Genomic DNA, 21859 nt, shown 5'->3' on the forward strand with positions numbered 1-21859 from the left:
TTTGGCTATGGATGATTCAATATAACTATAGTGGACTGCCATGTCACAAGTAATAATTTTCACATCTTTGGAATAGCAATATGAAAAAGATAATGATATTTTGATAATTTTTAAAAGATTGTACTTAAAACTAAATGTATACGTGTAATTATGTTATTGAATAATAGTCTAGCAGTCGAATGCATGTAAGGGATTCAGACCTTGATAATCCTATTGCTATGTTGTTTCAAGGTCTGGTTTTCCAAGGGTTCATCGTTAGAGAGAGTTTCATAAAATACAAATAAAAGAAATAGAAGTACAATACCATTCTTAATACTTTCTAACAGACAAAATTTAGAGAGAATTATTATTTAATTTCTATAATTTTAATAAAATTAATTATTTATTTTTTTTTATTTTTAAAAATACATTAAAAATATAATATTATTAATTATTTAGTCTTTTTTATTAATTATAGAAATTAAATAATTGTTATTTGAAATTACATGAATAAAATAATTGTTATTTTAAAATTATATGAATTAAATAATTATTTTTCGAAATTACAGGGATTAACTTTTTTTGTTTTGGAAAATATAGATACAAATTAAACATAATGACATTGTAGTTATTCTGCACATTATTAATGGCTTGCATGAACAAAACAACTAAATAATAAACAAAAATAATCACTATTTTAAAAAATATGAACTATTTAATGTATTTTTAAATATAAAAAAAAAAACTAAATTGTTAATTTTGCCAAATCATAAGGACTAAAATAGTTAATTTTCCAAAGCATTTTTAATAGAAAAAAGAATCAAACTGGAGCTTTTAGAAAATTTTGATGTTCTAAACAAATATGATGTGTTACGAAATGCTTTATGTTCACGTTTCTTTTTGTTCAACAGACAAAAATCCATTGCAGACTTACATTTGTAAATTTGTATGCACGAGAGGTTCCAATTAACCACAAAATTTAACAAGTCCGCCAATTGAAAAATTTTCAGTGTTGTACCATATTAGTATTTGTTCCTACAGAAACACTCAAATCAGTTGCTAGAAAATTTACAACACTTCGTTGCAGTCCAATTGCTAAGAATAATTAAACACAATAAATTCTAAACTCCACTCGTCTATGGTTCGTAGAAGCAACACATTCAGGCCATATTCTTAAATAAACCGATTATCTTCTTCTCACAGCTGGACTTGGTCCTCGCTGCACTGCTCCTGGCTGGGCACCTGCTTGTCCTGCAGCTTGTTCCTCGGGCAGATTCATTGCTTGGGTTATGGCATTCATCACTATGAGTCCAAGGGGAATCAAGTACATCCACTATGATGCAAAAAAAGTTGAACGAGTGGATGAGCATCCTAAGGTAATTTTTATCTTTTCATCATGGATATGGGTGAAGAATAAATGAATACTCACATATTTAGCCCAAAACGACCTTTCGGGTGGTGTTACAGCTTCACCCTCTCCATTTTCTCCAAGTTGTTCTTCACTAAATACTGGAGTTCTGCAGAAGGTATATGCAAACAGATTTAACAAAGAGTGTCGTCATACAGCTATAAGCAACAATTTTAAACCAAGTCTGAAGGAACTCAATTAAAGCCTTAAAGGGTCCTTTTTCCCCAAGACCTTAGGCAAATATAAACTATATAAGATTTGTGAGTAAAGGATGAAAGAACAGAAGAAAACGTCCCCATTTTATGGAAGGAGTTACAGAAGAATGAAAGATAAAAATTGAAAATACATTAATTTACCTTGGTGCCTGCTCACTGTTCTTCAGAACCGTATGGGAGTTGAATGACCACTTTGCAGGCTAAACAGAAAATGTAGAAAAATGCAGTTAAGAGTTAGCTTATGCAATAATGTTGTTTCATCCTCCAAAAGCTGAGTTTTGTATGTGAAGTTGTTTAAACAAGAAATTCTTTTCAGAATAAAATAACATTGAAATGAGATAGTTACTATAATAAGGCTTTTCAACCAACAATGCCCAGCACAAAAGTGCAAAATCTCAAACAAGCACCAAGTGTACCAGATATTTAAATAACTGTCACATAAAAATGGGAAATTAGAAACTATGTAGATGATTTCAACTAGAGAAAAAAGGAAGGGGAAAAAAAGGAAAAAAAGTTCTACTATTATCATTTATTCTTCTAGTTCTCAACATGTATTAATAGCTTATCTCGGTTATCAAAATGGAAAAGCATTTAGAACATGTGCGTAATCTAGATCTCATGTTTAACTTATTGTCAAATGATTTTAAAGAGGAAAAAAGAAAGGAAAAACCCTGCTTACAAGTTTCATTTGCCGAGGGTACGGGCATGCCCCAGGGGCCCCATAATTGACACCCAAGATATTAACACCTTCCTGCAAAAGTAAAATGAAATAGAATTAAACTACCGTCTCAATTTGAAATCTCACAAAAGCAAATATAAGGTGATATGCAGGCAGAGTGCATTCTACTATGCAGTTACGCTACCAAAGGGAATTATATTTCAGTTGAAAAACAATAAATAGGAAAACAGAGTAAACAATATATGCATGTAAAAGGAATCATTTTGATAAAAATATTGTAGAAGGATAAGTTTCACAGAAATCTTATGCATATGTAGCTACTCATCTAATCTATCTATTTTCTCCTTTCTTTTAAACTAGGCAAAAGGTTCTCTGCAATTCCATTAAGGCATTGATGAAGTTAGTTACAGTTAGCCATCAACCCCTTCTAGAAAGGTTACAGAAGGCATTATATAGCAATAATTTCCACAAGTGCACTCAAAAGTGGGAAAACTGAAATATTACAAGTAACCGGTGTGAATAACACATCTAACATATAAAACCCATTCTCTTTCCTTTTTCTCACTGCCCTTGAATGTCGAAGTACGGAATTATATTTAAACCTCCCACAAAGGCAAAGATCAACAGTTACATACCTGCTGGTAATAAAATATTTTTTTTCACATGAATAATTAAAGTCCAGAGCTTACATACATAATTCAGCTGTGACAATTCACTATGGCATTTTCAGCTGCAACTTTTTCATATGAATCATCAAAGTCAATAATGCACTTGATATTGTAAGAATCCACTATGAAAATTGCAGCCATTTCCAGCTGCATAGCTGGAGAACAATATAAAAAGAAAAAATAAAAAAGAAACAGAAAAAGAAAATGAAAAAAGCACCCCAAAATCCCCAGGTTATGCGATGAGAAATCTACGATTATCATGAAGATACAAAAATCTCCAATGTGTTCACTCTTAATTCTTAAATCATAACACTTTCATGTTGCTCAGTGAGAACAAACAATACAACTAACATGGAGAGATGAAGCAATTAACAACAGACTTAGGCTCAGGCGACATTAACAATTAACTACCAAAGTAAATACGGGAGTTAAAACAAGCCTATATGGGGGGGGGGGGACAGATGAAACAAATCAAACAAAGAAGGATTAACTAACAAATAAAACAAGCAAAAATGTGCTGGTTATCAGAGTTGAAAAATTACCATGTGTATAACAAAATGCTCATCCAAACCCTCCCTTGGAAGACATCTCTGCAGAGAAAGAACAAGGATGATTACTACTGTCTGAAACTGAAAACCAAATCAACGGCAACAGTTCCAAAAAATAAGACACTTAGACGCATTAACTAGATTATGCACAGTACAAGTTCAGTAACATATATCCAGGCAAATTTTGTGGTGAACGCCCATACTCCCAATTCTCCAAAATAAACCCCATTAAGAATGAAAGTTTCAATTTGTTAGTTACGATACTAGAGATGCCAAGGATTTGTTCTGTAAGCATTTTCAATAAATTTTGGATTTACAGAACACATTTATTGAGGAAGAGGATTCATTTAGCTGGCCTTAATGGTGAAGCTCCCCAAATCTGTCAGAACATAACAAAAGCTTTTGAAGATGGAATAATTTGAATTGAGAAGCAACTTACGGCTTTCACAGATGAGACAACGTAATTCCTTCCAGGGGGGCTCAAAACATTAGATGGCAATCTTATCCTATAGAAATCATCTCCAAGAAGCAGTTTCTACCAAAAAAAAAACGAGTTTCATTCTAAGCATTGAAGAACAGCCTGCTGAGTGCCAAACAAAGAAACAAAAATTCATGGAATTCACCTCAAATTTCTCTTTGTCCACTTGTGCAAACTCATTTCTCGAAAACCGCAGCTTCGTGAGCGTCTGCTACAAGTAAATCGCTACGCAGTTTAATTCCAAATCTCAGAGGAATAATACGAAGCATCATAAATATCGAAAAAGCAGCCAAATTGAAAAACAATGACAATAAAGAAGATATAGGGAGAGAACAATACCTGGCCGCCATGGCTCCAAGTTTTGAGGCGAGCAGAGAAGGTGCCAGCGGGAACAAAATCCGAGTCACCAAAGGCGTGCTCGAGGGAGAATTGAATCTTAGAATCCGAATCGGAATCTGAAAACTTCCGTCGAGTAGTAGTTGGAGTTGGGGGTGATTTGATGTGTGCAGGATCAGAGGAGCGTTGGTGAGGATGAGGAGGCGCTCCTTCGAGGCCGAATTCTTCGTCGTCTACAAGAAGCTCATCAGATTGGAAAGCGCTGAAAGATGGAGTTAAGAGAAAAACAGTGAACAGGAAACTGAGAAATCGCATCTGCATATTGACTGTGTGCTTTGGGCGTTCAGCGAGTGAGAGCTTTGGAGCTGGTTTTTGACTCTTGTGCTTGATGACGATGACAATGGTGCTGGGCTTTGTGAAGTTAGAACATTTGGGCTCGGCCTATGAATCTGTCATTTTTTCTTTAAATTATTTGAATCTATTTTTTTCATAAATTAAAATTATCATGTTTCAAACCTTTAATTTTTTATATTAAAATATAAAATTGTCGACTCTATATTAACTAATAATTAAATTAATTTTATAATAGTCTGTCCTTACTATATATTCAATTTTTCTATGAGTAAATTTTAAATATTGTCATAATATTCTTGTAAATTTTATAAGAACTATTAAATTTATTTTCATCTAAAATTAACCGATATAAAAATAATGAATTCTTATTTTTCATTATATTGACTGATAATTTACTTATTATTTGAGAATAATAAGTCTAGAATTTTTTATCATGGTAAATATATATAATATGGCTTCTGCAAATTCGATATTGGAGAATAATAATTATAAAATTAAATATCTATTATTAATTTTATAAGATTTTAACAATAAATGTTAATCATTTTCAAAAAAAAAACAATAAACGTTAATATAATTAAGAACTAGAGCAAATATTTTAATTAAAAAAAAAAAAACTAGAGCAAATATTAAATTTAGATGCATGCAAATAAATACATGGAGTTGTTAAGTCCATCTGTCTAGTGGAAAGCAAGCTAACAGTGTCAATCTAGCTATAGCTGAGCCACGAAGGGTTTCTCCATTTTACCCCCAAAAATACTCGACAACCAAAACCCTAATCTCACTCTACCTTGGAAGAGAGAGAGAGAGGGTGTGTGCTGTTGAAGAGGTAGACCTCAGGTAAGCTCGAGAAGTAGAGAGGGAGGAGAGATGGACGCGATGAGGAAACAGCTGGATGTGCTCATGGGAGCCAATCGAAACGGCGACGTTAGGGAGGTGAATCGCAAGTACTACGACCGTGATGTGTGTCGCATGTACTTGGTTGGCCTTTGCCCCCATGAGCTATTCCAATTAACGGTACTTTAGCTTCTTAGATTGCCCCAATGATTCTTTATTTTTATTTTTGAAACCCTAGTGCCACAATATGATCAATTTGCTATGTAGAAGGATGATGTATGTTTTTATTTATTTATTTTGAAACGCTAGTGTCACAATACGATCAATTTGCTGCATGGAAGGATGGTGTGTGTTTATTTGCTGAGAAAACGAAGCACTGGAGTGGGCTATGCTCGAAATTTGTTTTATATTGTTCTTTAAACCCATATTTTGGAATTAAGAGGGCCAGTGTGTTTGAAATTATAGTTTGAGATGCGAGGATGGGATTGGACTTGGTAGAGGTGCATATCTGCATAATGGAATATGTAATGCTCAATCAAACTTAACGAGAGTCAGAAGGTAACTCGAGTTTCTCAGTCAAAGGATATATTGAACTGTTAAAAGTTTATTCAACTTTTTATTTGTATATCTGGTTAATGTGAGTTTTGTACCGAGACCGGAGATCCTCCCCCCCCAACTTCACTTTTACATGAGGAGTTAGTTGATTTTTTTTTTTTTTTTTTTTTAATTTTAGGGAGACAGTTCTAGAATTTCTCGTGAGAGAGGGCTGTCAGATTTAATTGAATGTATATTTGGCTCTATTCTTGAAATTCATAGGCACTGATGGTTGTTCTTACTCATAATTAAAATGATTCCAATTTTTTTTTAATATGTTTATTTATTTTGTTGTATTTTGGTTTCAGAAAATGGACATGGGTCCATGTCCTAAGGTCCATTCACTGCAGCTGAGAAAAGAGTATCCTTATTAGCTTTGTGATAATTTGTGTGCTCTCTATATAAACAGGTATGTCTGGTGTGCATGAGCATGAGCACACATGCATTTTTTGTTTCATTTTTTTTGTTTCTGTATGGTCAGTTACTATCAATTTAAAGAGCCAATGCATCGGGGTGAGCATTTTTTCTATTAAAACTGAAAACTGAAAATTTCAGTTCGGTTATTTGTCTATTCGGTTTGCTTCAGTTATTAATTTAGATAATTTCAGTTTTCTGTTCAGTTGGGTTAATTAAAATCTTAAAGAACCCTAACTGCCATCCATGTTCATTCCTTCTCATCTCTCTCACCTTTCAGTTCTTTCCACCCCTTCCTTTTCTCTCACTATCACATCTGGCATGAAACTTATGGACTGGCCCTCTGCTTCTTAGCCTTGTTGTTGGCTCCTCCAGATATACTCAGCTTCTTTGCCATCAGCCTTTAGCACTCCTCCAAATGTTGAACCAGCTAGATCAAGTGACTACACTACCTTTGAGGGACTCCAAGATTCGACTCCAAGCAACAGGAGTTGTCAAAGCCATCATCTATTGGTCGCCATCAAAGCATCCTTGTTGAATATTCAAGCATCATCGTCAAATCTAGCCATTTCTTCTCTATGAACAGAAGAGTCCTTGTATCTAGATGATTGGATGGGTTAAATGTTGATTTTGGTTTGTAGATCTTGTATGCTTTATAGATTTGGAGTTTGTCTGTATTTTGTCTGTTTTAGTTTGTAACTAGGTAAATCTTCTATTTTGTGAAGTTTAGTCTTGCTAGGTAGATTTACTTGAAGTTTGATGGTTCAATTGATTGTAATTTTTATCCATTATCAAAACATAAAACAAACTAACCTTGATATTTTCTTGTTGCTGTAATTTGAGAATTTTGTCTTTGTTGAACCGAACAGTCCGAACTGATATTTATTGGTTTGGTTTGGTTCGGTTTCCTATAATATTAGTTCAGCTCAGTCTCTGATTTTTAGATAGTTTGTTTTTTCAGTTTTTCAAATTCGGTTTGAACTAAACTAACCGAATGCTTTCCCCTACAATGCAGCCCCTATAAAGCAAATTTCATGTAATGGTTTATTCCAATAGTTCTAGCTTCCTTTTCCATATGATTCTTAACTTTATATAGATATGAAGAGGCAAGGACAAAAGGTGTTGATAACTATGACAGAGAGTTGGAGGATGTAATTGATAGGCTCATTGTTGAGTGTGATAAAAAAATCAGCAGAGCTCTGAAGCGACTTGATGCTGAGGATGCAAAGGCTGCTATTGCAATATCAGTCTCTGAGGTTACCCAGGTGATTTTAGAGCTTTCAAAATCTATTTGAATTTTTTATTCTTTGATTATTTTATTTAATTGAAATTGTTTTTTGAAATTTCAGAATGAAGAGATAATTGAGTTATCAAAGCAGATCAAGGAAAAGTTGAAAGAAGTGGATAAATATGGTAAGAAATATGGAAAATAGTTTATTTCTCAAATTTTTAAATAAATTATAATTGTGGTCTAGAGAGTAAACTAGGAGAGAACATTCAGTCTGTTTGATTCCGAACCTAACTGAACTGAAACCAAAAAACATATTTCATTAAAAATGGACAATGAAGTCGAATTGAAATATGAGGAAATGAATTGAATTGAACCGAATTTTTTGGTTTAGTTCGGTTAATCAATTCTCAACATTAGCACAAAGCGCACACAAACGTTTCTCTCTACGATTCAAAATCAACACATCATGGATCAAAGAATCAAAGACACATACCAAAACTAATACTTGTAAATAAGTTTATTGAAAATTGGAATCACACATAAAAAAACACAATTAAAATCAACACATCACCCAAGTTGATCTATGCACCAATCCAAAAATCACAAACCCAAATACCCAATTGAGGCCCAACATTTGCATCGTGATTTGCATGTCATCTTTAGATCAATTCGTCTACAATCGTCTTTGAGCTTGCGACATTTGAATATGTTATTGTTTGCAGATCGTCTTCAATAATCATCTAAAAAATGGTTCTTTTGAAGATCGTCTTTAACTCTTCATCTTTGCTTGTGATGTTGATATCTGGGCCTTTACAAAGAAGCCATTCCATCATACATGTGGATGAGATGGGAAACTAAGGAAATGGGAAGGAAGACCAATGAAATATATGATTCCTTGAGGAGGGCAATATGAGTCAAATGATCTATGCTTTTGGGTTTTTGAGCTTTGAGGATGAGGTTGGGTCAAAGGCTTGACAGTAGAGGGAAGAAGAGGAGATGGTTGATGGAGAAGGGAAATTGGTAGTTGAAAGGCTCAAAAATCGCAACTTTTAAACACTCAACTATAGCTAGTAGGAAGAGAAGGAGATGGAGAAGGCATAAGGGAAATTTTGTGTGTATTTTAGCACAAGAAAGAGAACATGCGATATGGCGGAAGAAGGGATCGATGGAAGTTGAAGATTTTTAAATACTTTGGCCGATTCAGTTTTTCTCATTGATTTTGAATATTTAACCAAACCAAATTGAAAATCGGAACTCTTTAAATTTTGTGAGGGGACCAATACCAATTATTCAAATCGAAATAACCTATTTGGTTCGCTTCAGTTCAGGTTTTTTGTTATGATTGAAAACTGCTCGCCCCTAGATTGAGTTTGTTGAAATCAAGGTTTTGGAACATTGCTTCGGAGGTATTATTTTTTAGATATGAACAACTCTTTAAACAAAGGATTAGACAAAGAAGAAAAATAGAAAAGAGTTGGTTGAGAAGAGAATAGGAAGGGGAGAAGATTGAAAGAGAATTACGGGAGTGAGATAGGAGAGCAGAGATAGACAGGAAGAAATATCTTTGCTTATTATTTGATAATAGTTGGGCCTCGAATACCCAGGCCACAACTGAGCCCATGAGGGAAGACTAGGCAACTCGCCGATCCACCCATGTAAGCGCGGTTCAGGCCCGGCGCCAGCAGAACGGACAGACCAGGGCTCGGATCCAACTGAGAGGAATCCAGCTCAACTGATTTGATGGGTCAGTGGGGCAACAGATCCCTACACATTCCGAATCAGGTCAACAGAAGCTCCAGAGGGAATTAAACGGCCGCTTGTCGATGGGAAAAGAGGCAGTACGTCCGTACGTACAACCATACGTGACAACGACATGTTGTACTGTAATAGAATGGTGGTTACACGTCACTAGAGGACAAGGGAAAAAAGAATAAAGGAAGAGGGAGGAGCCATTTAGGCTAAATTCACACACACATACCCTAATCCAACCTTTTATTGGATCGGAGAACATCATTATTGATCTTGGATAGTTTCCTTTTTATGTGTAAGTTACCATTTGTACTTCTTTGGATCCTGTAACTGCTTTGTATAGCTACAATTGATTGACTAAGGAGAGTAGTTACAACTAAGTAAATATATAATAGAATCCTCTTATTTTACTATTGAACTAATTCACGCCCAGAACTCAGTTAAGTCTAAAAGTCACACATGGATCAACATCTTACTACCTTCTCTACCTTAGTCATAACAGGAGGCTTCTCTTGTTGATTAAAAAAAAACTACATTCAATATATTATGTGCTATCTGATATGGAGGAAGATATACAATACTAGTCTTTTTTTTTTGTAGTATTCTTATACATTTGCATTTGGGTGGTTTCAAGTCCTTTTATTGTCTTATGAGTGCTCAAATATTTCTTGAATGTGCCATTAAGTTATTGCAACTCTAGTATATCTAAGTGGTTGATAGGGTTACTAGTTTGTAATGCTATAAATATTGGTACAAATTTGCAGATCTTGAAGGCAAGACAGATTTTAAGATTCAAGCATTGGAAGAGGTGGAAAAGCTCAGAAGTGAGAGGGCAGAGAAACAGGTATGAAGAGGCTTCATTAGGCTTAGAATTTGTAGCAAATTATTGAGAGCTTCTTTGTTATTGAGGTTGGGGTTTAGAAAAGCGCCTTTTAGAAAAAACACCGTTTTAGATATTGTTGAGAAAAGCAATTTGAAAAAAGTTATTTTGTTATTTTGGCGTTCTTATTATTGAATTCTGTCTAAAACAATTTGGAACCAATTTTTAATATTTTCTAACTCCTGTCTTTAAGAAAGTGCTTTTCTCAATAGCAACACCAACAATAATATCAAACAGGCTCTAAATTTCTTTTTTTCTCCTTCCGGTGTTGTTTATACATACATATATATATATATATATATATACATACATATATATATATATATATATATATATATATATCTGTATATTACCTTCCAAAGAATTGTTTGATATTAAATAATGTGCATTACTCTTTGACAGTCTGCATTACTTTTGGAAGCCTTCAACAAAGATAGGGCGTCTTTGCCTCAACCCTTGCCAAACCCACCTCCATTGGCGCCCTTGCCTGTAGCTGCTCCTGATCCTCGTACCCAAGAAATGATAAATGAGAAGCTGAAGAAGGCAGAGGATCTTGGTAAGAGAACTTTCTCATACTTGTTAGATTAGGGCGTATGCTTTCTGTACGATTGTAGTATACCCTTTGTTTTCTTGTTCTTGCCTATTATATGTGTCTTCAGAAAGACTTACTTTGTGAATTATATTTGCCCATGTTATTAGAGATACTTGGCCTGTGTAGATAAAAAAGGTTACTTAATATTGTGATGGATTCAGTTGTATCAATTCTGAAATTTTTGCTGTACTTTAGGACATTATGCTTTTAGTAATTTTCTTTCTTCTGTATCTTGTAGATTTGCCTGATCAATGCTTTACGTTTTGCCCAGTTCTAATATTCTTTTATTTCCAGTACTTGTTTCTGTATATTTCACAAGGACCTGTGCATTCTTCAGGTGAGCAAGGAATGGTTGATGAGGCTCAAAAAGCTTTGGAGGAGGCAGAGGCACTTAAGAAGGTTTTTGATTCTTTAGATCTTGTCATTGCACAACCTTCCCCTTTCTATTTCCCCTGAAGCTTATGCAACTTAATTCTCTTCAGCTTCCTGCAAGGCAAGAGCCTGCTCTGGATTCCTCCAAGTATACTGCTGCTGATGTCCGCATTGTGAGTCCATTTTCTTATTATTTTTAGTTGGTTCTTTGTGATATTATTATAACCAAGGGATCACAAGGTGAAATTATTGAAGAAGAATCAAATGCTTCCAAGGAAGCAAGTCCTATTATGCATGCATCATGTGACAATGCTATTCTGCCAGTATTTTTTTTTAGTAACCACTGGGCTATAGGTAAAGATGTACGTTTACACATTAAGATAGCTTCATTCAAAACAATCCAACTATTTTGGCCTTCTCAAAGTAGTGAAAATAATGATTCCACTCAAAATCTATCAGAAGTTTCATGCAAGATACACTTCTCTTGTAAATGGAAAGATGTTTGTGTTTTTGAGTTCCAGTATCTTCCATTTGAGCATTATTATAACATTAGACATTCTTCAAATACTTCTTTTCAATCATGTACTTATTGATTCTATAGTTGAGAGGATCACATTTGTAGATCTATAATATTCTAGGACTGCATTTAAGGGAAACTAAGATTACTAAATTACAATTCATGAGGCAGGATTAGGTATTTATGAATTTCGGCATTCCATTTTGTGGTTGAAAGAGAGATGACCAGTCACACAGCTGTTCATGTTCAATATTTCCTCCTATATGCTTAATTTATATGGATGACAACCCATCCTTATTGTTTTGAATTCTTTTTCAGACTGATCAAAAGTTGCGTGTTTGTGACATTTGTGGAGCTTTTTTGAGCGTATACGACAGGTATAGTTGATCTTCCTCTCTCCAAATATGTACAGTCTTTTAGGCTTTCCCTGTGGGAAATGAATGAATTTGTATTTGGGGTTTCAAGTGGTTCAGCTTTTGACCCTACTATTATACCTCCTTGTTACCAGCAGGCTTTTGGGCCCAGTTTTACGAGGATAACTTTTGCAGCTAAAGAATGTGCGTTTTTTTTCTGTTTTATATGCTTGCAGATCATAATATAGTTAGAAAATTATGGGGCAACTTGCTATACATGTACTTATCTGTCATTTTTCTGGAGTCCACCAAAGCATTTTGATCTTTGTTTCTATTTTCAGTGATCGGCGTTTAGCAGATCATTTTGGTGGGAAGCTCCATCTAGGCTATATGCAAATCCGTGAGAAACTCACAGAGCTTCAGGTATGGTAGTAGTAGTAGTAGTAAATCAAGTTGCTTTATCAATATAGTTTTAGCTGATTTTTTCTTTCTTGGGCTGGATTCTTAATAGAAAATGTTTTTGTGGGGGATTGCAGAAACAAGCTATACATGCTAAACATGCTGGAAATTCATCACATCTTTCTTTTATCCTACATGTGCATCGATTAATATATGATTATGCATCTTTTTTCTCTTTTATTTAAAGGAAATAACTCAAATTGATTGATAAGTGGGGATAAATCTATTGTTTTATCTATCATGTCTTTTGGATGTGCTTAAGTTGGTCTTGTGGATATGTTGGTTCAGGTGCTGGGTATAATGTTTCACATTCTTCTATAGAGATTCTCAGTTAGTATGCATCTGTGAGTTTTTCTTACCCCCGGAGAAGAATAATTCATTAATTTCCCCCTTTTAGATTTGATAGATGTTAGACTTTGAAACACCAGTAGATCTTTGTAATGTCTTCTGTGAATTGGTGACACTGATCATTCGTCATGTCCAGTCTGATAACTGTCTATGCATGTCATGCAATACTAAAAGGGCTTCCACTTCCAGTTTTGCTTGGGTTGGGAGGATCATATATTATATGCAGCCTAATTTGTGTGGCTTTAGAAAGAATTAAGGTTTGGTTTCCTTAAGGTTATATTTTAGTCAAAAGACTATTGTAAATATATTTTTGTTGAATTAATACTAGAGCTTGGTTGGCAATGTTGAATTGGTATTGGCATTTGAAATTTCTGCTAGTTGTCTGATTTTATCTTGTGCAATTTAGTGGCTGAATTGAAAATATAGCAAATTGAGAATGCGTGAAAAAACTTCGGGAAGTCCTATTTAACTTGAATGCTCATGATGTATTTTAAAGGGAATTGCTTTTAGAACACCAGTAAGTTTCTGTTTTCTGATTACTTTTTGTTGTGTGCATGCTTGTGCCTTGTGTATGAATTGTCAAACAGTGTGTGGAATCTGTCTAGAGATATTTGCAGTGGTGCAGAGCTGCTTTGTTTTTTGAACAAGGAGGCAAGTTCCATTAGGTTAAATGGAACACAGCTCGCTAATGATGCCTTCATTTGCAAAAATGTTATTATTCTTTATTTTTATATGAATTCTACTCTTTATCCCAAAGTGGCACTTCATGTCATTAAAGAATGGCCTTCAGTATATTTTTTCCTTACAATAAATTTGTCAGGAAGAGAGAAACAAGCTCCGCAGAGGTGATCGGCATGATGATCAAAGGTATTATTATTTGATTTTATTTTTTTAATCATCTCGTACATGAGGGCTTGGATTTTTATCTTTCTTATATCTTTCATGTTCTCCTTCAATATTTAATACTATTATAGATCAAAAGAGGGAAGTAGAGATCGTGACAGAGAATCAAGCAAGGATAGAGATCGATTAGATAGCCGTGATCGGGAGAGGGATTATGGTCGTCGGAGCAGAGATCGTGACAGGCATTCTGATCGAGATCGTGGATATGACAGAGACCGTGGACATGACAGGGAGCGTGATAGAGATTCAGATCGTTCCCGTGGTTATGATTCAAGAAGTCGCAAAAGGTCACGGTCTCGGTCTAAAGAACGGTCCAGGGATTATGATCGTCACAGGTATTCTTTTCACCCTTGTACTTCTGATCATTAAGTGCTTTCAACTACTTTTAGCACAGGCCTTACCTTAATTTTAATTTGCATCTTTTGTCTGCATATGGCCATGTATATTTTGTGATTTAGCATATGAGAATAATCACATTGGAGTTTAAGGCAGTTGTGATTCATGTATTTGCCATGAAAGTTGGACATGACGTTGAAGATTTCTCTCTTGACAATATCAAATAAATATACTTGTCTCTTGTGCTTTATTTCCCGGCATTTGGAAGTCAGAATCCTTCTGCCGCCGTTGTTTCTATTTAATTTATTGGCATTTTAGAATCATGGTAGTAATTAAGAGTATAGTACATTAGAAATAAACTTTTTGTAATGATTAAATTAAAAACGTAGCTTCTTTCAACAGTATTGATATACTTTATTCCTTGGTCTATGTTGGGTAGTTTTCGTGTGTAGATTTGAATGATATACATTTTTCTAATATGTTGTACTGTATTATTTATTCATGCGGCAGGCGCTATGATCGGTACTAGGACAGTTGCTGTCGAGTATTTTGGTACGGAAGTATGGGTTTTATAATCTAGGTCAATGTACTTGTGGAGTAAAGGATGATCCTAAGTATTTATGAGTTTGACAGTTTGTGCTATTTTGCTGGGCAGACCAACCGTTTCATAGGTTTTCTTGACTTGTATGTTGAAGAGGTAGGCTTTGCTTGGTTTTTATCTATTATTCGTGTTCTGTTAATCGCCAAACCCTGCTCAATTTTACATTTATCTAAGTTGATATCCTTGTTCAGAATTGGTCAATGTTGGTGGTTTTCGACCTCGCTAATTTGAATGGATGACAGGAACTACTGCAATCGAGTACTTTCTGTTATTTTGCATTTTGCTTTCCAAAAGCAGAGGAAATTGAACGGGTAAATTGCAACTATATCCCCATAATTTGTCATATTAACCAAAGAGAATAAAGCCAAATAAAATCTTCTACAAATACCCTTCCTAACCCAAAAACGAAGTCAAGAGGACTAGCCATTGATGAAAATATGAGGTCTTCGTACAGAATAATAGCCAAGTCACATAAGTGATTTAGCAAAATCATTTGAGAGAGCGGTTGAAAGTTTCATGTGATATTTATTAAAATTATGCAGAAAGAGAAATCCTTGAATGCAAAAAAAGTATCAAATCACAAAGATTAAGATTGAATGGGCTAGATCATGAGAGTGAGGTTCTATTTTGTTTTGAAAAAACAATGTATGGATGATCCATTTGTAATTAATATACAATAAAAAAAAATTAGGAAGGGTAATCTTCCTAATGTTTCGTCTGAAGTTTGTCAAAAATATTATTTAAAATATTGTTGCAGTGCTAATTATTATAATAAAAATATAAACATTTTAATTTTAAATGAATTTTGGTTATTTAAATAGTATGTTAGAAAAGAACAAAATTTAAGAAAAGTAATATTGATTTTGATGAATGAGAAAAAGTCAAGCTTGTATCCTTTGTCCTTTTGCCTCTCGCTAAAGTGTAGCCAGATCGTCGCTGAGGCCCTCCACATCCGCACGTCGCACGATTCCGAATTCATCGATACGAGTTAGGTTATCCTATTTTAACTCCCCACTTCTTGCTTGAGAGCCATTGAAATGTGACTAATTGAAAACTTCCCTCAATTCCATCGAACCAGCGGAGTACTCACTGGCTTGCTGTTCTCCATTCTGAAGAAATGGGTCACTCTTATCTGAACATAGCTTCATGTCAGTCGTTGCTTACGCTTTCCTTTAGGCCACTTCAGTTTTGCTCAATTCTCTCTTTTTGGATGCCCTCATCCCTCTCTTAAATTAATGTAGATCAATTCCATATTGATAGTTTTTCACTCTTTACATGTGTGTGGTTAGAAACCTGAGCTTTAGCCAGTATGTTAGGATATCCATTCAATGCAAGTTGTTACTTTTGATGTGCTCTTGGTGGTGTCTTTGCTTTTGGTCAACATCTTCAATGTAGGTCAGTGAGTTTGGGACTAAGCTCATGCTTGTTTTTCCTTAGTTGTTTCTGCTTTGTTTATTGGTTGACGAGTTGTTTTTCAGATAAGACTCCTTACTTGCCATTTAGTGGTGAAGCTGTAGGTGGACAAGTTTAGGCTGTACCTTTAGTTTTTTGTGGTTTCTTTTCCTGGGAAAAGCATGGTTAGAAGCTCGAGGCAAGCATAGAGTAGTTGTAGATTGAGGCTGTTCAAGAAAGGTTTTGTTGTCAAACAAGACTAGTAGTTAAGAAATGTAGATTTTTCTCTTGACATGATTTGAATGAATTTTTATAAATTATGTGAGATTTTAACTCTTTAAAAATAAAAAAAAAAATTTCAATTAAAAAGAATTAAATTCTTTAATAAGAAAACTTGTTAAAAAAAATCAATTGAATTGAAATTTTATAAAAAATTTTATTTCAAACTAAAGATTTATGAACTAATATTTAATCATTGTTGACAAAATTTTGATTATGATCAAAATGTTACTTTAAAAATTGTTTCCCACTGAGGCCTAAATGTACGTCTTAGAGAAGTGCCCAGTGACTAATGGGCAATTGGGCAATTCAGCAAGGCGCGGCGCAGGGAAAAGGAAAGACGTATAGATTGTCACCATTCCTAAAAATTCGTATTGTAGTGCAGGAGATCCATGGCTGCAAATCGTTTCAAAGTCTATGACAGAATATCCCAAGCTAAAATCTTCAAACAAAAGCATACCAAATTCAACTAAATAAAATCCTCACTTGCTGAAGCCTTTTACCTCCCATAATCTTTACTCAAAGAGAGATTAAGGTTCTTTTGGTTACAAAAAATATATTTTTACATTGACTAATGGTAATAAAGTTCTTTTACAAGAAATGATAATAAATTGTAAGATAAAAGGGTTTCAGCGATGAAGGAAGTTTTAATTGCTCATTGTCCACAATGCTAACAATAGACATGATCTCAGGAACCTTACTAACTTGAGATTGCAATTTTGTAAGAATATTACAAGTGTTCCACGCATAAAATACCTTAAATTTCTTGTATCTCCTAACCTCAATGATTGCTCTAATCTTTGTTAGCTTCCAGAAGCCACCATGCTGTATGTGGAACACACTCCTTTCAAAATGGGTCAGATAAAGAAAATCATTATCCAAGTCTGAGGCATCTTATTCTTCTGAATACATGCGATGCGATGCGAATCCTCGCAAACAATAGAATGTGAAACGCTTAGAAATTTTCCTTAATGCAATCACAGCAACTTTGCCTCATGGAGAACAGAATTCCAATCCTTGATCAATGAAGTTTAGCTGATAAAGTTTGAAAAGAACAATAAATCACAGGCTGCGAAGCAAAAGCCTAAAAGTCAAAGGGAATTTATAACACAAGGAAGAAAAATCAAAGGGAAGAGTTCAGCCAATCTGCTGTGGGTAAGGATGAGTCGATCAATCAGTTGTGCCAAGCTCCAGTTTGTTACAGATGATATAAGAGCAGTTATCAGCTCATGATAAGGGCAATCAGTTAGGCATGATTTTATCATCTGTGTTTTCTGGCATGTCGCCAGGAAGTAGTGACCTTGGTCCTGCTAGTAATTTGAGCCATTGAGCTGATCGTCTCCTGTTTGTTTTCCATTTTCACTTTGGGAAATTGTTGTAATGACTGGCTATATGATATTTCATTCCAGCATTAATAAAGAATTTCTCGATTTCCTTTCATTAGGATCTGTTTGCAATTACCTACTCTATCATGTTCATATGCTCACACTAGTTCTTCTTTCCTATTTCCTATCCCAAAATGACAATCTTTATGAAAGAACAGTTCATGTGCACCATGCCTTTGATGAAAATGCCAGCCCAAGGAATTTCCAGTCCTGATACCTTCCCATCAGTGATCAAATCGGTTTTCTATTTAACTGACAGCTATACAAGTCTGGTGCCTCTCTTGCCTTCTACTCAACAACCACATGCCTTGCAGTTGCATCCTCAAACATAAGGCATGATTTGATCATTAATCAAGGACACCAAACTATAATATTTACCATTAAAAGCATTAAGTTACAGAAACATAAAGTTCAACCGCTAACAGATATTCATAGACATCTCTAACAGACTTAAACAAGTTCAATAGCTAGCAAGGATTAAAAGCCAGCTTCATGCATAATAAACTAGTAGTATGTAATACTGGACAATAGAATTAAAAGCCAGCTTGATGCATGAAGATTGAATTATCTGCTTTTATGGTAATCAGCATTGATTTTTGTTACAAGGTGAAGAAGATGTTGTTCATACCAATACATTAAGGAGTTTAGGCTGAACCATATTAAAATAACTAAAAAAACTCAATAATAAAATAATAATAATCATATTAAATTAAAAAATAAATATTATTTTAAAAGTTATTGTCACTATGGATAATATTTTCATAGTAATCAAACTAAACGCTTAACATCTGTTCTTGAATAGGGTCTAAAAGTCAATTTTAGATGAGCGCTTGGTAGCATGAAAAATTAATTAATTATAATAACGAAAAATACTACCACCACCTACTTTAGATGCACAAGTTGATTTATACGGCCAACCGATGAAAATTTAGAATTTTATATTAATATGTGAGTGTCACTATGTTTTAGATAAGATTTTTCTTAATCTTCAAAAACAATATTTTTCTTAATTTTCAATTAGCTGCGAGGATTACATTGGGTAGGGTGCATGGTAGAATTTTACCATAACAGAGGCGTGGGGCAGCTGGGCAGGGAAAGGGAAAGGAAAGATGTATAAAATGGTGAACATTCCTGAAAATTCATATTGTACTACCGGAGTTTCCTGGCAGCAAATCATTTCAAATTCTGTGACAAAAATTCCTCAAAATCTTCAAAAGAAAAAAGGCATACTAAATTCAACCTAATAAAATCCTCACTTGCTGAAGCCTCTTCACATACATCTATCTGTCTAACAGAGCTTTCCACATTTGTAGTTTTCAGTCCCAAAAAACCTTGCTTGTTCGAAGCCAAACATATCTACAAAGTTGCTAAAGAAGAAATTTTAAACGAGTTTAACCACTAGCAAGGAAAATTGATAAGAGTTAAAGAACTAATTCTGCATATAATCTGCACACTGACCCAATTAATATGCAGGTAAAAAACCCATAAAATGAGAAGACTAGCAGCCCCAAATGTCAAGCTTTAGTAGCTGATTGTATTGCGTCCTCAGAGTTAAATCACACCAAGTTCAATAGGAAACCATATCCTCTTCACCTCAAGGAACTGTAGCAAATCCAACTACCATTACAGAAACACATCACTAATATCATTCACACATTTTTGGAAGGTTAACTTTAATTACAGCAGTACGCCAGCAACCGAAACTTCATGCTGACAAATTGTAAAGCTTAACATGAGTAATTCCTTAGCCATTCCGCTTTCTGTACTCAGTGTATATATCACATTGGAGTTGGTTTACTCTTTCAAAGTAATGTTGCAATGAAATAAATTCATTAAAGTTAATGTGCATATTACCCAAAAACATGACCTTAGAACTAATAAACAGTATTTTGTAAAAGAGCAAAAGCAACTAAAGAGATTATTGTAAATTAGATCAGATGAAATACTTCGAAATACAAATAACTCACAACATAACAAGACTTTCTGCACCCATTAATAAGGTAATGATTGTTACATTATCACTTCGCATTTACATCTTTAGAACCTTCAGAACATTTTTGTAGTTTTCTCAGAATGAGATCTTCATTTTGTGATAAATGGATTGCTAATTCGTAGTGGTCGCATCCACAGAGAATCCCTTATCAACCATTTCATCAATAAGTTGTGATGCTTTGGCTAACTCCTTATGCCTAAGAAATCCTTGAATAATTACATTATAACAGCAACCATTTGGCAAACATCCAGCCTCTTCCATTCCTCTAAAGATCTTGTATGCGTCATGTAGTAATCCTTCATTGCAAAATACTTTTATCATTGCACTATATGTGTAAACACTAGGCCGTAAACCATTTTCAAAAATCCTAGAAAATAATTCCTTGGCATCATTAAGCTTCCCAACTCTACACAAACCATCAATCAAAATGTTATATGTCACTATATTCGGCTTCAACCGGCTCTTTTCCATTACTTTAAATAGAGCAAGTGCCTCATCAAGATTCCCCTGCTTGCACAATCCATCAAGCAAAATGGAGAAACTTATTCTATTTGGCTGGTGACCTTGAGAACGCATGTGCTTGAAAACCTCTAGTGCAGTTCAGGGCTTTCCCGCTCGCCAGAAGCCCTTTATAAGAGTATTATAAGTACCAACATCAGGAACTAAACCTTTATAAGGCATTTCATCAAAAAGTTCCTTTGCTTCATCTATCCTTTTGTTCTCACAATACCCATTGACATCTGCCATTTTTCTCCTTACCATCTGATCAAATATTTTTCTAGCTTCATCCATTTTGCCATGCAGACAATATCCATCCATCAATGAATTGTAGTAACCAAATCAGGCTTAATATTCCATTTAACCATTATGCCAAAAATTTCTTGAACCTTTGAAACCATTCCTTCCTTAAAAAGATTGTCAAAAAATATATTGAAGGTATAAACATCTGGTGATATGTTCTGCACCACCATTTCATTCAGCAAGGATAAAGCTTGATTCAATTTACCTAAACTGCAAAGACCGTGAATTAGGCAGTTGTAAGTGACAGCAGTAGGTGAAATGCCCTTGTTCCTCATTCGAGAGAAGAGGTCTAATGCCTCAGCAACTAGCTTATCCTTGCAAAGGGTGTCGATGATTGCATTGTAGGTCACTGCATTTGGCTCACAACCTCTCTCAACCATTTCCTTCAACAACCCAGTAGCCCCATCTGTTTTGCCGAATTTACACACAGCATTTACTATCACATTGTAGGTATAAACATCAGGTTGAAAACCTCCTGCAACGATATCATTGAAAAGGTCTACTGCCTATTGATTGTACTGTCTTTACACATCCCATCAATTAAGGTAGTAAATGTCACAATATCGGGCTCTAAACCAAGTTTGAGGCTTTTTCCCAAAACTGAGAAGCCAAAATCCACACGATGTAACCGGCAGTAGCAATTAATCAAGATGTTAAGGGAATTAACACTGCGCGAGATACCTAGAGAATCAGTTTTTCTGGAACTGGAAAGAACAGTGTGGTATTGTTTCATTCTGACAAGAGCAGATAAAAATCGAACAAATTGAACAATAGAAGGGAGAGGATGCATAAGAATGATGTGATTAAAGGAAGACAGTGCATCATCAAGGTCCGGAAATGAAGCAGAATAGAATTTAGACCTCAAGCGTGCATCTTTACGAGAGCGGGTGGAATTAGAAGAATGAAAAGAGTATTTAAATAATAGGATTGGATAATAAAGAGTACCAATTTCTATTTGGAGTTGAAAATGGAAGCTCCTCCAAGTCCTTGTGAAAATGCTTCGAGGGGTCATTGTCATCTTCCAACCCAAAATCGTCGTTCTTCCTCAGCAATCACAAAATTTCAGTGGTATTGAGGCAATAGAAATGGAAAACAAAAGCAAGCTTAGAGATAGTTCCTTGTTTTCCCAGACAATTTTATTGAAGTCTTGCTGTAATG

At 34.7% G+C, this 21859-nt stretch overlaps 4 protein-coding genes across 8 annotated transcripts; 1 reads left to right on the forward strand and 3 right to left on the reverse strand.

Annotated features, from left to right (window-relative positions):
- Positions 1-974: 974 nt before the first annotated feature.
- On the reverse strand, positions 975-4705 carry LOC110629061 (ER membrane protein complex subunit 10). The gene is made up of 8 exons (XM_021775910.2): positions 4315-4705; positions 4121-4183; positions 3937-4032; positions 3492-3539; positions 2282-2353; positions 1744-1802; positions 1409-1496; positions 975-1312 (listed from the first exon to the last, which is right to left on the reverse strand). Exons 1-8 carry the CDS (start codon positions 4630-4632, stop codon positions 1166-1168), a joined length of 891 nt encoding a protein of 296 aa, XP_021631602.1. The 5' UTR covers positions 4633-4705; the 3' UTR covers positions 975-1165.
- Positions 4706-5336: 631 nt separating this feature from the next.
- On the forward strand, positions 5337-15044 carry LOC110629834 (putative RNA-binding protein Luc7-like 1). Of its 5 annotated transcripts, none has more exons than XM_021776989.2 (13): positions 5337-5682; positions 6405-6457; positions 7607-7775; positions 7860-7923; positions 10255-10334; positions 10773-10926; positions 11300-11361; positions 11445-11507; positions 12170-12228; positions 12546-12627; positions 13832-13878; positions 13986-14249; positions 14754-15044. In XM_021776989.2, the coding sequence occupies exons 1-13, from the start codon at positions 5536-5538 to the stop codon at positions 14767-14769; spliced, it is 1260 nt and encodes a 419-aa protein (XP_021632681.1). In that variant the 5' UTR covers positions 5337-5535; the 3' UTR covers positions 14770-15044. The 5 variants fall into 5 exon arrangements, 3 of the variants coding, with proteins under 3 accessions (XP_021632681.1, XP_043805152.1, XP_021632680.1); XM_021776988.2 differs by having other exon boundaries at positions 5338-5682; positions 14761-15044; XR_006348138.1 differs by lacking the exons at positions 13986-14249; positions 14754-15044 and adding an exon at positions 12360-12408.
- A 4024-nt stretch (positions 15045-19068) lies between these two features.
- LOC110629678 (pentatricopeptide repeat-containing protein At1g62910) lies at positions 19069-20692 on the reverse strand. Its single transcript, XM_043949746.1, has 2 exons — positions 20551-20692; positions 19069-20502 (listed from the first exon to the last, which is right to left on the reverse strand). Exons 1-2 carry the CDS (start codon positions 20690-20692, stop codon positions 20012-20014), a joined length of 633 nt encoding a protein of 210 aa, XP_043805681.1. The 3' UTR covers positions 19069-20011.
- Positions 20693-20718: 26 nt separating this feature from the next.
- On the reverse strand, positions 20719-21713 carry LOC110630044 (putative pentatricopeptide repeat-containing protein At1g12700, mitochondrial). Its single transcript, XM_021777348.1, has 2 exons — positions 21221-21713; positions 20719-21176 (listed from the first exon to the last, which is right to left on the reverse strand). Exons 1-2 carry the CDS (start codon positions 21711-21713, stop codon positions 20719-20721), a joined length of 951 nt encoding a protein of 316 aa, XP_021633040.1.
- Between the last annotated feature and the right edge of the window lie 146 nt (positions 21714-21859).

This window comes from Manihot esculenta, chromosome 13, assembly GCF_001659605.2.
Source record: "Manihot esculenta cultivar AM560-2 chromosome 13, M.esculenta_v8, whole genome shotgun sequence".
Classification (NCBI taxonomy): Eukaryota; Viridiplantae; Streptophyta; class Magnoliopsida; order Malpighiales; family Euphorbiaceae; genus Manihot; species Manihot esculenta.